This window comes from Carya illinoinensis, chromosome 4 (assembly GCF_018687715.1).
Source record: "Carya illinoinensis cultivar Pawnee chromosome 4, C.illinoinensisPawnee_v1, whole genome shotgun sequence".
Taxonomy (NCBI): domain Eukaryota; kingdom Viridiplantae; phylum Streptophyta; class Magnoliopsida; order Fagales; family Juglandaceae; genus Carya; species Carya illinoinensis.
Genome location: NC_056755.1, coordinates 29,977,382 through 29,993,388, shown reverse-complemented (window position 1 = coordinate 29,993,388; position 16,007 = coordinate 29,977,382). Strand labels below are relative to the sequence as shown.

At 36.8% G+C, this 16,007-nt stretch overlaps 3 protein-coding genes across 3 annotated transcripts; 1 reads left to right on the top strand and 2 right to left on the bottom strand.

Moving 5' to 3' along the window:
- Positions 1-2,685: 2,685 nt before the first annotated feature.
- Positions 2,686-5,674, top strand: LOC122308325 (subtilisin-like protease SBT1.8). The gene is made up of 2 exons (XM_043121592.1): positions 2,686-4,404; positions 4,480-5,674. Exons 1-2 carry the CDS (start codon positions 2,775-2,777, stop codon positions 5,154-5,156), a joined length of 2,307 nt encoding a protein of 768 aa, XP_042977526.1. The 5' UTR covers positions 2,686-2,774; the 3' UTR covers positions 5,157-5,674.
- Positions 5,675-6,664: 990 nt separating this feature from the next.
- Positions 6,665-10,803, bottom strand: LOC122306764 (guanine nucleotide-binding protein subunit gamma 3). The gene is made up of 5 exons (XM_043119277.1): positions 9,943-10,803; positions 8,401-8,453; positions 8,212-8,256; positions 8,066-8,110; positions 6,665-7,206 (listed from the first exon to the last, which is right to left on the bottom strand). The coding sequence occupies exons 1-5, from the start codon at positions 10,087-10,089 to the stop codon at positions 6,813-6,815; spliced, it is 684 nt and encodes a 227-aa protein (XP_042975211.1). The 5' UTR covers positions 10,090-10,803; the 3' UTR covers positions 6,665-6,812.
- A 4,011-nt stretch (positions 10,804-14,814) lies between these two features.
- Positions 14,815-15,633, bottom strand: LOC122308223. The gene has a single exon (XM_043121424.1). It carries the CDS (start codon positions 15,577-15,579, stop codon positions 15,106-15,108), a length of 474 nt encoding a protein of 157 aa, XP_042977358.1. The 5' UTR covers positions 15,580-15,633; the 3' UTR covers positions 14,815-15,105.
- Positions 15,634-16,007: the final 374 nt, after the last annotated feature.

The window sequence follows — 16,007 nt, the reverse complement described above, 5'->3', positions numbered from 1 at the left end:
TTAGGCAGAGATGGGCCTCTTTGAGACATAATTGCCTCTACTTGTTTAAGCCACAAATGTACCTTTTATTTACCTTAAAATTAGGAAAGTGCATGTGCATAGTACCCATATGGCTTTTAATTGGATTGAAGACACAAATTATGGGTCCATCCCCATCTTACCTACCCTTAACCTACTTCAAGGAAAGTAGCTGCATGTTGTAGGAAATATATTGACCAGGACTCGTGCATCTAATTTCCCATATTTCAATCCTTAAAAGGTGGCTTCTGGATCATGTTGAATATAATTCTTTAACAAAATTTTATGTGCTATCATTTTTACGTATTTATTTTATATTTTATTAATGTAATTGGTTGCATTATTTTTTTAATATAAAATAACTATTTTGATCAATCACATTAGTGAAATATATAAAGAATATGCAGAAGTAACTATATGTAGCAGAACTCATTTTTTAATATCCAAATCTCGTGTTTGGAATATATATTAACTCAAACTCATTTATCCAAACACCGCCTTAAGATTTAGCTAAATGATTAAGTTCAATCAATTGAAATTAGTTTGCTATGGTTGTGTTCTAAGATTAAACATAATTAGAAAAATATTTTATAACTGTTTCTTTACTTTAAAAGGGAGAAAAAAAAACATAAAAATATATTTCCACATACAAATAGTTCTTATGTCTGAAAATAATTTAAAGGAAAATGATTTATTCAATTATAGAACTCTCTTACCTGTGCTGTGCACTATATTTGAAAACAAATAGTAGAAATCAAGGACCCACGTGGACTTCATTTTTTTCAAATATAAGTGCTACATATACAAATATATTACACAAAGTAAACATATAAACTTGTCTGACTTTATGTGATCCGTTATATATATTTTATAATTTAACATACTATATCAAATTATGTCATTTTATAAATTTATTTTTATATAATTTTTTTATAATTAGAGTATTTATATTTTTTAAAGATAATGTACGAAATTTAGACACTCTTAGATTTTATTTAAACTATAATAAACATAATGTCCTAGTGACTGGCTCAATGTTAGATTTATCTAACCAAACACAATACAACTATATTTAAAGTTCTATTTAGATAGGAAGCTGATTTTAAATATTATGTAAATAGTAATAAAATAATAATAAAATAATAATAATAAAATGATAAATAATAATGATGTAACACCGAACCCCTATTCCTTAATTTACGATCAAGTTTTGCTACATACAAATACAGTCGCGTATTAATCTGTGTATTAATATTGATTTATTCATACTTAAAATTTAAATTAATATTATTTTTAATAAAATTTATTTTTTGATCAATTACATCATATTAATATACAAATTAATACACAATTACGCTTAAAATTATATTTTTTCATTTACTATCCGTATATTATAAAAAAACACGTGCAGTCGACGTCGACATAGTGGTACACGGAACATTGTGCGTACTTTCGTAGATTAAAAAAGTTATCAGTAGAGTGGGGGCCACATGTAAATCTAGCCGTTAACCACTTGTTCAAGAAAAATATTACGGGATAATTTCTCAATTTTCTCTACTAATTTTCCTCTCGTATTTAAAACTCGTCCCACCCCTACCAAAGGTACGGGTAACTATGCAATGGATGCATAAATGAGTAAGGAAAATGCTACTTAGAGAAATATAACCCATAAAGTTGATCGATTGCTTTTTATTATTATTATTTAATAGTTAATGAGTGATTATTAGTGGATTAATATTTTTTTATTTTTTAAAAATATTTAAAGATATATAAAATTCAAATAATAAAATAAAAATATATATTTGCACTTATCGATCTAAACTATCAATGAGTAAAGATATATGTATAATTTTTTATTCCATGATGTTTTAAATTGAAGATATTTCTACAAAATGCTATTATTTTTATAAGCTACTTTTATAAAAATATCCCCATTTTAAATAACATTATGTAAAATGTTGTAAAAATAGTTGTATGCGTATAATTTTCCTATTAAATTTTATAGCCTCTATGCTATGTTATTTATGTGCATTTTTAGGAGTGAAAATGCTTTTATGACAGTCAATTTTAATTGACAATTTTTAATATCTGCGTTGATAAATAAATTAGTAATAAAACACCTACAATTTTTGGACTTATTTTATAATCAATCAATGCAATTAAACCACTTCATTAAAAAAAAAAAAATCTTAATTTTATAAAACCACCCTCAATTTTACGTAGAGTTGTAAAAGAGACGAATTAGAGTATAAAGAGTTGATTCACAATAACCTAATAAATGGACTTCATTTTCTTGTTCAACAAGGCATCCTCCATGTTGTGTTACAAATTACAATTGGTATGAAAACTAATGATCTTTCTATTGAAATGCTTCACTACAATATAAATGTTATTTTATTTTATTTTTTCAAACAAATATATACTCTTTTTTATTTTCTTGTTCAACAAACTATCTTGTTTATCATAAAATCAGGACAATCTTTCTATGAATCTTGCCATTTCTTTATAATAAATTGAAGATTAGAAGATTGCATAGCCAGGGTATACCATTCTCATTACCATGTATGGATTTGGAACTCCCAATACATATTCTTGTTTAGCTTGGTTGATTTGAGGATTTTGTGGTATTTGGTTTTTAATTCTGGCTCCATTTTTCCTTTTCTTTTCTTATTGTGTGTGAGTGCATGTGTGTCTATATATAGAGTCTCCTGAGCACTCTCACCACTACTTTTCTCTCTGCGGCAGAACTCAGAAACATGAGCTCTATGGCCATGCTCTTGCTCGTTCCTCTTCTTGCTCTTCTCCTTCCTTGCTTCTCTGTGGCGTCCAAGCAAACTTACATTGTTCACATGAAACACCATGAAAAACCATCCGCCTTCGCTACCCACCATGACTGGTACTCCGCTCGCCTTCAATCCCTCTCCTCCTCCACTACCTCTGACTCTCTCCTCTACACCTACACTACCGCATATCATGGTTTCGCTGCCTCGCTCGATCCCGACCAAGCCGATTTACTTCGCAGATTCGATTCGGTCCTAGGTGTCTATGAAGATACGCTTTACACTCTCCACACTACCCGCACCCCCGAGTTCCTTGGCCTAGACTCGGAATCCGGCCTCTGGGCTGGTAATAATACTCAGGAACTCGACGAAGCCTCTCATGACGTTGTCGTTGGGGTCCTCGATACTGGGGTCTGGCCGGAGTCGAAGAGCTTCGACGACTCTGGTATGCCAGAGATCCCGAGCCGGTGGAGGGGCGGATGCGAATCCGCACCGGATTTCAGCCCCTCGCTCTGTAACAAGAAGCTCATCGGGGCTCGCAGCTTCTCAACGGGCTATCGAATGGCCTCTGGCGGTAGCTTCCTGAAGAAACCCACGGAGACTGTGTCACCTCGGGACCAAGACGGCCACGGTACTCACACCGCGAGTACAGCAGCTGGATCCCACATCACCAATGCCAGCCTCCTCGGCTATGCCAGCGGGAAGGCTCGTGGGATGGCCACCCATGCGCGCGTCGCCATATATAAGGTGTGCTGGAGCATCGGATGCTTCGGTTCCGACATTCTTGCAGGAATTGATCGGGCCATTTTGGACGGCGTCGATGTGCTGTCACTCTCTCTGGGTGGTGGGTCCGTCCCTTATTACCGCGACAACATCGCCATTGGAGCATTCGCGGCCATGGAAAGGGGTATTTTTGTCTCTTGCTCCGCCGGAAACAGTGGGCCCAACCGAGCCTCGTTGGCGAATGAGGCCCCCTGGATCATGACGGTTGGGGCCGGAACCTTGGACCGGGATTTCCCGGCTTACGCCATACTCGGAAACAAAAACCAGTTCACGGGAGTGTCACTTTACAGCGGGAAGGGAATGGGAAATAAACCGGTAGGTTTGGTTTACAGCAACGGAAGTACTAACTCGAACAACATGTGCTTGCCCGGTTCCCTCGACCCGGAGTTTGTACGTGGGAAAGTAGTGGTCTGTGACAGAGGGACAAACGCACGCGTGGAGAAAGGAGAGGTGGTACGCGACGCGGGTGGGGTTGGGATGATACTCGCGAACACATTGGCTAATGGCGAGGAACTGGTGGCCGATAGTCACCTGATACCAGCCATGGCGGTTGGGCGGAAGGCCGGGGAGATAATTAGGGGGTATGTGCGTTCAGATCCAAATCCGACGGCTAAGCTGAGGTTTGGTGGGACCGTTTTGAACGTGCGGCCATCGCCAGTCGTGGCGGCATTTAGTTCGAGAGGGCCCAATCTGGTGTCTCCACAGATCTTGAAGCCGGACGTGATTGGGCCAGGTGTCAACATCTTGGCCGCTTGGTCCGAAGCCATTGGGCCCACTGGGTTGGAGAAGGACACCAGGAAGACCCAATTCAACATCTTGTCAGGTTTGGCTTGATCAGATTCAGTTAATCGTTTGTACCGTTTCGATTGGTGTTTTATATGCGCTTCGAAAATTACAGGTACATCGATGTCTTGTCCCCATATCAGTGGGCTAGCGGCATTGCTTAAAGCAGCCCATCCGAATTGGAGTCCAAGCGCAATCAAATCCGCGCTGATGACTACTGCCTACACCAAAGACGACACCAACTCTCCGCTCCGGGATGCTGCTGGCGATGGTGCATTTTCCGATCCTTGGTCTCACGGTGCAGGTCATGTTGACCCTCGCAAGGCCCTCTCTCCGGGCCTTGTGTACGATCTCTCACCAGATGACTATGTTGCCTTCCTGTGCTCGTTGGACTATAGTATTGATGATGTCCAAACCATTGTCAAACGCCCCAATGTTACCTGCTCGAGGAAGTTTTCTGACCCTGGACAGCTCAATTACCCATCGTTCTCAGTTGTGTTCCGAGACAAGAGGTTTGTTCGATACACTCGTGAACTGACGAATGTGGGTGCTGCTGGGTCAGTCTACGACGTGACAATCAGTGCACCACAAATGGTGGCGGTGAAAGTGACCCCTAAGAGGCTGGTTTTCAAAAATGAAGGGGGGAAACAGAAGTACACGGTTACCTTTATGGCTAGGAAAGGTATTCCTAGAGTGGCTAGGTCCGAGTTTGGTTCAATCATTTGGAGCAACAACGAACACCAAGTGAAGAGCCCAGTTGCTTTTGCATGGACTCAGCTGGTGAGATCGTAAGCCGTTTTGGGGTTGATTTTTCCCTCCAATGCAGTTTGGGGCCAGTGCAGTAGTTTGGTAAGAAAAGAAAACAGTTAAGAAGGCCAAAGCTCTATCTAAAACGATCATTGTTGTTGAATTCAGCATTTGGTTTTGCCAAGATGAAAGCCGTACAAACTCTTCAGAGAGGGGAGGAGAATTGAGGACACTCAGGACAGTCGAGAGAGAATGTATGGAGTTGAAGTTTACCACGAAGCTTGGAGGAGAGAATGGCATACCAATATTAATGTAGCCGCCTAATGGTAGAGTTGGCTTTTAACGAATTGAATGTTATGGGTTTCTTTAGAAATAATTGTTTAATATATATTGACTTTCTGTTGAAGTGGAAGTTGGAAATTTCTACAGTTTGTTTATGATCTCATTTATGGCGGCCATTCCAACTTGGTCACAATTTGGTTTGAGTTTTGCAGTCTACCAAAGTATTGTATTGTGTAATATAGTATTTGATCTTAAATTAAAGTTCTCGTTTGTTGCTGAAATTGGATTTATGCAAACTCCAATGACGATGCACAACCCATAAGGCTTTCTGCTAGAGGACCGAGGTTTCACAGTTTGGCAGGATAAAGAGAATCGGACAAACCTAGAAGATCCAAAATACGACCTGCCCACTTTATTGTTAGCATGGATCATTGGGCTTCTTGTCGGACCATTGATTTGAACTATGGTACACACCAACCGGGTTATCTAAGGATCCACCTTGTAGACTCAAATTGACCATGGGCGGAGCTTGGAGTTTGTGGGGGTCAAAACTATAAAATTATTTTTTTTGATGGGGAGAAATTAATATTATTTAGTTGTTTTTTTTTTTTCAATTTTGGGTAGGGGTGTGATCGGTCCGGTTCGGTTCAGTTTTAAAAAAATTTTGAAATCAAACAGATATATACTAATTTTAAAAATTTAAAAATCGATACTGACCGATTTATAAACCAGAAATTTCAATTTTCTAATTTTGGTCCGGTTTTCTGGTTATAGAAACCCCAATTCAGTTTGGCTCAACCAATTTTCCAATTTTTTCTTACATCTCTAATTTTGGGCATGCTTCAACCACAGGCTAACTTAGCAGTAAGTTGATCAAACTATTAGTAAATGATACCTAAATGATCAAACCAGTCATTATAACTAAAGACATTTATCTATATCAAATATGTATGGAAAATGGCATTCAATAGTGATTTTGTACGAGTAATGCTTCCCATCATCTATTTTACCATCATCATCTTCATTATTCCATGATATAATATTAAATTATTAGAAACTATTTAATATGTTTTACTTGTAGACATATTATTTAATGCCACGTTAAGGGATGTTGAGAAGATAATGATAAAAAGAATGATCAATAGATTTATCCTTTATACATTAATCTGGCTTTTTAAGTTGCATGTGTTGCAATGAAAAATTGTTGATAATGCAATCACAATATTTATATATATATATATCGAAAATTTGTGAAAACCAAAGCAACAATCTCAGAAAAAGCAGATCAACCAATTGCCCATTTATAATGAACTTGAAGATACTTTCTTACAGCCATCCACATATCCAAGTTTTATACCCAATTAAAAATAAACTTCCATGTTGAAGAACTGTGCTCCAGAATGGGATTGCACCAATATACTAGCAACACAGATAACAAGGGTTGCAACAGGTTTTTGTACAACAGCAACAAGGGCGTACCTTTGGACATTTGGGACGTGTACATCTCCATATGCAGCAAGAGCAGTCAGGGCATGAAGGAGATGGGAAATTGCAACAACTTCTGCTGCACGAAACTTTTTTACAGCATTGTGATCTGGGGCAAGCACAACAGCACCACCACTTCGGGAAATGACAACAGCTGACACAGGAACCACAGTTACATGGATTGCAATCACAACTGCTGCAGCAGCTGACACAGGAACCACACTTGCATGGGTTGCTGTCACAGCAGCAGCGCGGCATCTCTAGATGAAGTGAGCACCCAGTAGAGCAGCAACAGCGGATCCAAGAGAGGTTAAAACAAGGCATTCCACTACAAAAAAGCGCACGCCAGTTACTTAAGGATGTTTATACACAAAATGGAAAATTCTGCTTCTAAGATCAGACAAAAATAAATGCTGATTGTTCTAAATTGGTGGTTCAGCAACTTCTGCATGAAATTGAAAGGAACCCGAGTTTTCTTTAGGGGTAAATAACAGAATAAAGTTTCCAGTGAGTTTTCGGGTCAGACTAGGTTCATCATCATTTATTCTTGTCAATCTTATTCAGAGCATGATATGCAGGAAACATTCTTTACTACTGGAGTGTCTACACCAGAAAGGAAATCAGTTTTTTCCATCCATTACATTCACTATTTCCTTAAATAGTAAAAACTACGTATACTGCCTTACAGGATGTAAACTACTTTCTAAAATTAAATGTAACTCGTCTTTGTGAATTATAGAAGATCCTATGTCATATATTCTACATTGCATTTCAGAATCACCAAGGTAAAGCAGAAAATGTGTGGTCAGTTGCTACTTGATCCAAAAATGTACAAAAACTTTTCCTCCTCAACAAATACAGAAAATACAGCATTTAATTTTTCATAACTACTTAGTCATTTTGACAGTAAATACAGAAAAAATTAATTGGCTGTAATGTCTAGATAATATGAATGCAATTGAGCCTCGTTGCAATATTCCTATCATTGTGAAGATTATAATTGAGGATCCTAATAACATGTACAACTGCAAGAAAACAGAATGGCTATGTTCATGGGTAGCAATGGTGCATGCTATTGCTGCTTGTGCTTATCATATTCCAACCAATGAACTTTAAAGAGTCTGTATGGTAAAACACAGATGGTACAATTTCAGATGTATAGGCATACTACAAAATGATAATAGTACCAGAGCCATTTCCACAAGCGACAGGTCCGATGATTCCTTCGATTTCTGCTTAAAAAGGAAAATATAGGAGGATTGTTATCCCTTAAAGTTTGTAGAATACTTAACAAAAAAATGTTTGTAGAAGATATAGACAACAGAATACATACGTAGGTATAAAAGGATCTGAGTTTGCCACCACATAATCAGCAATCCTGCAAAATTATCGTGTCTATATAATCCTTAGGACATGAAAAAAAAAAAATGGAAAAAGTCTCAAAAGAAATTCGCAAGATTGAACGCCATATAACTGATTTTGTAAACTAGATACTGAACAAGCAATTGGGAGTTAAACATACTCTTTGCAGCATCTAGAAGCAGTTTGAAGGCTTTGAGCGGATTTTAAGTCTTCCTGCTCAGAGAAAAGTTATCAAAACTTTTGCCCACCCAAAATAACTAAAAGAACATGAAAAGCTACTCATTTGAACAGTTATGTATAAACTTGTCTTTTTGCAAACTTATGATTAGAAATTTAGAGGAATTGACTACATCAGTCGCATTCAGTTTCATTTCAATCTAAACCTGAAGCACATCTCATTGCCACCAATAATTCCAATTTGACCTCAGAGGTTAGACGAAATTAGCAATAGATCAAAATTTTCAGATAAGTAAGCCTAAAGGAAAAGACACAGAACATCATGCACAATCACTAGCATATCTCTGTTAACCACTTCTATTATAATGTAGATGAATCATTAGCAGAACACATGTATTGAGAGTTCATTCGCTAGGATGCTTATGCAATGAATGGTGGTGATTTGATGCTTGTGATATTATTATTTATAAGTGTAATGGTTGAGTTACAAAATAACTAGCCTATCAAGTATGAAAGATTATCCAGGTGGATAACGTGAGCTGGTTACAGTTCTAAGGTTCCTACCTAATTAAGGCCGAAACAACTGCCACTAACAATGGCCAACTTCAGCTTTGACCACTTTCATTTGCCAGAATGCATATATTTGTATGTATATGCTACGCTAATCTTTCAACCAAAAAAAGGGCAAAAGCGATCCACCCTCAAAGATCTGTTTACCATTTTTTTAAGAAATACTCCAAACGTGTCCTTTTATAGGGTCAATACATTCACCCTTTGGTTAGCTGTATTTTCTAAACTTGAAATTCAGTGTTCACAACTACAGAGGAACGTTCTTGTCTTTGATGGAAAACGAGAGTTGGTTAAAGTCCCTAACTAGTTAAGGTCGAAACAACAGCCACTAATGAAGACCAACTTCAGCTTTCATAGTTTTTATATGCAAAACGACATATATTGGCATGTATGCTAAGCTAATTTTTCAACCACAAAAGCAAACAGGGCAAAAGCGATCCCCCCTCAAATATTTGTTTACGATTTCTTAAGATACTCTCCAAATGTGTCCTCCATTAGGTTCTATAAAACACCCTTTGATTAGCTGTATTTCGTTAACTTGAAATTCAGTGTCCACCATACATGAATATTCTCGTCTTTGATCCCATAAAACTCTCATCCTCCTCAGATTCACTAACAAAAACCTTTCCCCTATACATCCAATCACGCATTTCCCTTACTTGTTTATAGTCAAGACTGTCAAAAAAAAAAAAAAACCAGTGAATACTTAAAAATTCGTAGCAACAGAGAAAAAAATCTCGGATTTTTCTTTTCCTCCAAAAAAAAGAAAAATTCTTCCCTAGAAGAATGTGTCAAATCCCAATATACTATGACAAAGTTAAGTTCTCCCTTACAAAGGCCATTAAATTAAGCCCATCTAAAACGCGTTAGCAATGCCTTCCCCCACCCAAAAATAGAAAAAAAAAAAGGTCCTTTCACTGCAAAATAATCACAAGAAAATATACACTCAACTCACCTCAAGAAAGCCAATCTCTCTTTCAAGCATCTGAACCTTGGCCATTTCGCGGCGCTTGCCATATAAATCTGGATAGTCCGGCGGCGACTTCGGACGAGGTGGCGGCAGCGTTGGCAGCGAGGAAGAGAAACCCGACGGAGCAGCCATTTGGTCACAAACTTAATAAGTCCTCAAATCTTTGAATCGCTCAAACTTAAAAACCAGGGAGTGAAGAAATAGACCGAGCAAGAAGTGCCTGTACTTTAAGTATTAATAAGCAGTAATAGTTCCGGTACATGTAGCAGTTACAAGAAGCAGCAGCAGTAATAGGAAGTAAGAAAGAAGACGCTGCTAGCATACATATGATGCTAGGTGTAATGAAAGCTATACGAAAGGTTTTGTGGAAAGGGCAGTAATTAGGCTATCTGACAATGATAATTAATACCCATAAACAAGAAAAACCCTGGAAGAAAAAAGTTTCTGCAGGGAACTGTGGGGTACATAAATGCATGTATCACTGCGGTTGCAGGGATTAAATGAGGCTCAAAGGTAAGAGAAAGAGTAGTGATAATAAGGCTAAAAAGAGAGCCATTATTGTCACAGTGATCTATGAGTGAAAAAGAAGAAGGAGATGATGGCCAGAGTCTGAGCCTCTCTCTCGAGGCACATCTTTCGTGCCTTGTGCTGGCTGGTTGGAGGAGTAGAAATAATAATAATAGTAAAAACGGCTGTGATAAAAGCCTGCAGCTGTAAGCGTCTGTACGAACCCATTTGGCAAAGTTGAGGGATTTGATCGAAATCTGAGTGAGATTTTTGAGTTTGTAAAAACAAAACTCAGAGAGACTGTTTGTATTTTTCTTTTTCTTTTCTTGTGTTTTCTCTCTGGCGAGGTTGCAGAGGAGGGAGCGAAAAGCACGATGGGAGGACATCAGATCAGACCCCACGTGACCGCTGCGTAGGAAAGAGAAGAGCACCGGATTGTGTGTTGTTTTGAGCCTTCAACGATGCATCAGCTCTGACTTTGAGAAAAAAAAAAAAACAAAAACAAAAACAAAAAAGAGAGAGAGAGAGAAAAATACTGCCAAACCAATGTAATTTCATGTCAAATATTATTTGAGTTGCCTTTCATGTAAGAAGATGCAGCATTCCTTTCTTTTTCAGCCATGACAGGAGACTTTTAACCTCGGAAATCATGTATTGAAAAATGCAAACGTAAAGAAAGAGAGTAACGGCTTGTTAGAATGAAAGCAATAAATGTTTATATTCTTAGCTCTCAGTTTTCTATCTTTTAAAATCGGGAAATTAATTATTTTATAAAATATTCTTATTTTCTAAATTCAAATCCATCAAAATTAAATAAAATTTAAATAATATTATTATTAAACTAAATGTGTTTGAGTATTAGAATTATTTATTACTATTCATTATTTTATCATATTTTTTATATACGTGAATTTCAAATTAATTATCTATTATTTTAATGAGATACATGGATATTACATATTTTAAAACTGTAAATATTATTTAATAATACGACGTTCTTTACTAACTAAATGATAAATATACGAAGTTAATTAAATATATCTAATAAATGGAAATTCACGTTACGCTAAACTCTAAATCTAAATCAAGCTTGAACCTTCGTGGAAAGTGATCTATTGTTAATTAAAAACCCCCATGCGAGCGCTAAAGCATCAAATGATATAGCCTATATGTAGGTAGGGCAACAACATTTACTATAGTAATCTTTGTTGGTGGGGGAAACAAACGCCAGAAAGCATCCAAACTCGACATCCAGTGGTTTCAGAAAGCGAAGCGAAGTCGCTGTCATTTTGACAGAACTTGGTTGAACACAGACTATCAGAATATGGGCAGCATCTTATTTTTCGTTCGTTCAAGAACAAAGCAGAAAGCCCGAAGTTTGGCTGTAATGAGTGCGCTTTGAATAATATTGAAACTCATATTTCCAGAGGGCTCTCTCACTCATGCATTCTCAACCTGCACATTTTCTCCACCGAAGAAGAAGAAGAAGAGATCCCTCCCATTCCCCGAAGAGCAGAGAAGCCCACCACGTACGCACGCATGCAAAACGGCCTGAAATGCACGCGCACTCGAATTGCGTGAGCACGCATCCCTAGATAGGCAACCGAGACCACCGACATGTCGTTGTCCTCCTCAGTCTATTGCTCGTTCCCAAAAACGTACCACGGCAAAAAGAGTGGTTAGGGGAGGTGTGGTGTCAACCCAGAATTCATTCTTTAGTCCTCCACAGAAGGCAGAAGCCACTGTATTGTGTGTTTGGTCTTTTTCGAGTTTGATGTTCCTTTTCCTTTTTCTTAATTTATTCATTTGCTGTGGTATTATGGGATTAATTATCATTAAAAGATCAGCTTTTTTCTGTTTTCAGTTACTGTATTGTCACTATTTTTGAATTAAAGTGAAAAAAAAATAACTTTTTTAAATGAAAATTGTGTTTAATTATTTATCTCTCCACTAGTAAGAAAAAAAAAATCGATTGTTAATTAATTTTAATATATATAAAAAATAAATAAATAAATAAAAAGGGGAAACAAATACTTCTAAAAAGAGATACTCATATTCAAGACGGTCCAAAATGAATAGCAGGATTGCAGCGGTAAAGTTGCATGTGAAATGTTTAACTGATGGCGAACGCTGCCTTATTTACTTCGTATTCAAGACCCTGCAGGTTTGGATGCTGTGCCTCCTGTAAGCGACTGGTCTTGAGATGCTGGGCTGGGCTGGGCTGGGCTCTAAGTCCTACTTAGTGGGCACAAACAATGGACGACAATTCATAATTTGCAAATTCAACAGTGTGAGCCACAGAGTGGATGTACGGCGCTGCTCAACCACTATATTAACATAAAAAATGAGTTTTATTATGTATAATTAAGGTTGTATATTAATTTATATATTAATATTAATTTTTTTATATTTAAAATTTAAATTAACATTATTTTTAATAAAATCTATTTTTTTATTAATCACATTAAATTAATATACATATTAATACGCAGTTATACTTGTAACTAAATTTTTCTATAAAAAATTGTACAACAGATCGAAATGAAGAAAAAAATTATTCTCAATCCAAAGTTAAGTTTTGCAGAAGGAATGTGAAGAATAACATATAGCTCGGCAACCCCACTTTCTTTTTATATATATTTGGAGAGATGGTTTCGAATCCAAAACCTTCATTTTGGAGGGTTTTTTATATATATTTCCGGCCTTTAGCATTCGGCAATCCCACTTACTCTATCTCAAAGTTGCTTTATTTCCAAGTATGTGCATTGTGATCAAATGAGTGGGAAGAGATCAAAGCATGTGTGGAGTTGCTGCAAGTGTAATATCCAGGTGGAGATGGCGTTACAAACTAGTTGTTGAGGTGGCAACATATTGCTGCCATGTGTCAGGCTCAAATTGGGCCACTTGGCGCAAATCATAAATTGCAAGTGTAATAATATCCAAGTGGAGATGGCGTTACGAACTAATTAAGTTCCAACTTGAGCAATGGTGCAAATCATTTTCTCTAATTATGATCCAAAGTATCTCAAATAATTCCAAAATATTTTGAGTTCAGTTGAGGACCATAAATTGACATTGTTTCTTGAAATGAAATTCTCATTAGTTTAATCCATAACAATCATATGTTTTCATATTAAATCAATATATCTAAAATTTAAAGGTTTTTTTTTTTATTATTTTTGGATTTTTAATCTAAGTTTTCTTTTGGGGTATCACAGTGGCCATTTTTCATTTTAATACGTAAGCTAGTTTATACAAATTTGATGCAAAATCAAGATATTTTAATATCACATTAAGTATATAATGTTAAAATTGAGATCGTAAACAAATTATTTATTGTTTAATGAATCTAAGAGATCAAAATTCTCAACTATTTTTTAATACAAAATATCAACCTTAATTAAATGATTGTTCTAATGTTTACTTTAACCTTACCTTTTATATTTGAGCTTTCCATAAATCAACTTATTCTGGATATTATATATCCTGTGTCAACATTTACCCATCAATATTCCTAAATTGATCTGGGACGCTTGCAATGGTATATTGACACATGATTTGAGCAGCTGAAAGGTGCCACCATCTGAGCAGGGTTACCATTTTTCCTTTTACTGTTATGTATCAACTCCACTATACTGTAGCCTCCACAAAATTGTATTATTACATAATATTTATAATAGAAATGCTTTAGCTATTAAAAAAAGTTTTATAAAAATAAATCTATGAATTGACGTGACTTGATATTATACGTTATATTATAAAGTAGATCTAATGTATGATATGAAATCATATGAGATTGTGAGTATGCTTTGAGAAATCTTAGTTTGCTACGTTGCTAATAATACGGTTTTATTACTTAAAAGCTGTCCACTCTGTTTTTTGGATCTCTCTATGCAATTTCATTCTGCATCGTCATTTTGCTTGCATTTAACTTATTGTGCACCGCTTCATTATCTGACTGCCAGCCAAATAAGGCCAAATCCACACAAATGGACGCCTGAAATTTGACTCGGATCCATCCAATTAAAGCAAAACCACCGAACATGGATTGTTGCAAGACTCCTTAATTTATTCCTTTCTTTCATTCCATTCATACAGCAAAGACACAGAAACTAATTCAAAGCCGTCTTTTGAGTAGCCATAGAAAATTGGCCCCAGTATTTTCTGTAACTCAGATTTTTGATAACCAAAAAACTAGACCCTTCTCCATTTTCTTGGAGCCTAAAAGAACAGATTCACCAACGAAAATCATGTATATTCAAATATGCAATGGAACAATTCAACTGTAATTGCAAATCCAAACACAACTCGAACATGATTTCACAATCCACAATTACGTGCTTAGGCCTTAGGATCCCTATCCTTTACAACATTTTATGAGAGAAGAAGAAAAAGGCAAGAGTAAAAAGACAACAAAAAAAAAGGGAGATTTCGAAGTGTTCGAGATATATTATATACAAAATGATAGGTCCAGCAAACTAAGACATCTTGAGAGAAATCAACACCCATTTCCTTTCCTAAGTATCTTATCACTTCAACATGGCTATTAGATCCTTTGGACAGAGAGAAACAGAGTTCCCTACTTTATCTACGCTTTGACCTCTAAAATTTCAATAACCCATTAACGGTACAGAGAAGGCTTTAACATAACCCATTAACGGTACAGAGAAGAGACACAACTTTCTGACCGGAACAGACCCGAACCCCATCGGCCGCATTCAAATCTGCGGTTGAATTGACCCGAAGCAGTCTCGGGGAGTCCAAGCTTCGCCTGAGACGCCTGCCCATGGCGGAGATAGGGTGCTCTGCTTGTTTCAGAGAGCACGATGATCTGAATCGAATGCAGAAAGTGATGTGTCGGTCGAGTGCTTCTTCGGTGGAGATAAGCATGTTCGATCTTAGAACCTCGTCTTTCACAGCCTCGACACAGAGCCCGCATATCCACCGGCCTTGGTACCTTTCCCGGACACGAAGAATGTATGCAGGGGTGCACTCCTCTGTAAATCCGCACGAGTCACATTTTACGGACAAGACGTCCATTACAGGAGGGACTTCGGTGGTGGTGGAGTGAGTCTCAGAACCTGTAATGGCCATTGCATGGTCTGAGCAGAGCATTGAACAGTTCTCTCTTATATATTTGCCTCTGTAAGAGGGGGGAAGGCGAGAGAACATACACTTCGCATTTAAAACGTGTAAATTTATTAAAGGAACCTTTTTCAGCCTATCCTTTCTCTAGAAGGCGAAATTTGTTGGCATCCAAGATTTCGTGACATGGTGAATTTTTTATTTCGAAAAAAATTTGTACCGGTCCAAAAGTTTCTTTATGAAAAAATATTTGTATTCAATTGACAAGGCTAGATTATGAATATGCATGCTAAGGCATATCTGAGAATACAAAAGAATGTGTTTATCTTGTCATAACTAATTGTTATATCTATTTTATCCTAGTCTAAGCTCCGCTAAGAGAAATGTGGCAACAATGACTCTGATACTCCCCCTCAAGTTGGGTTGGAAAGCAACCCAGATAAATGAGCAGCTCCAAG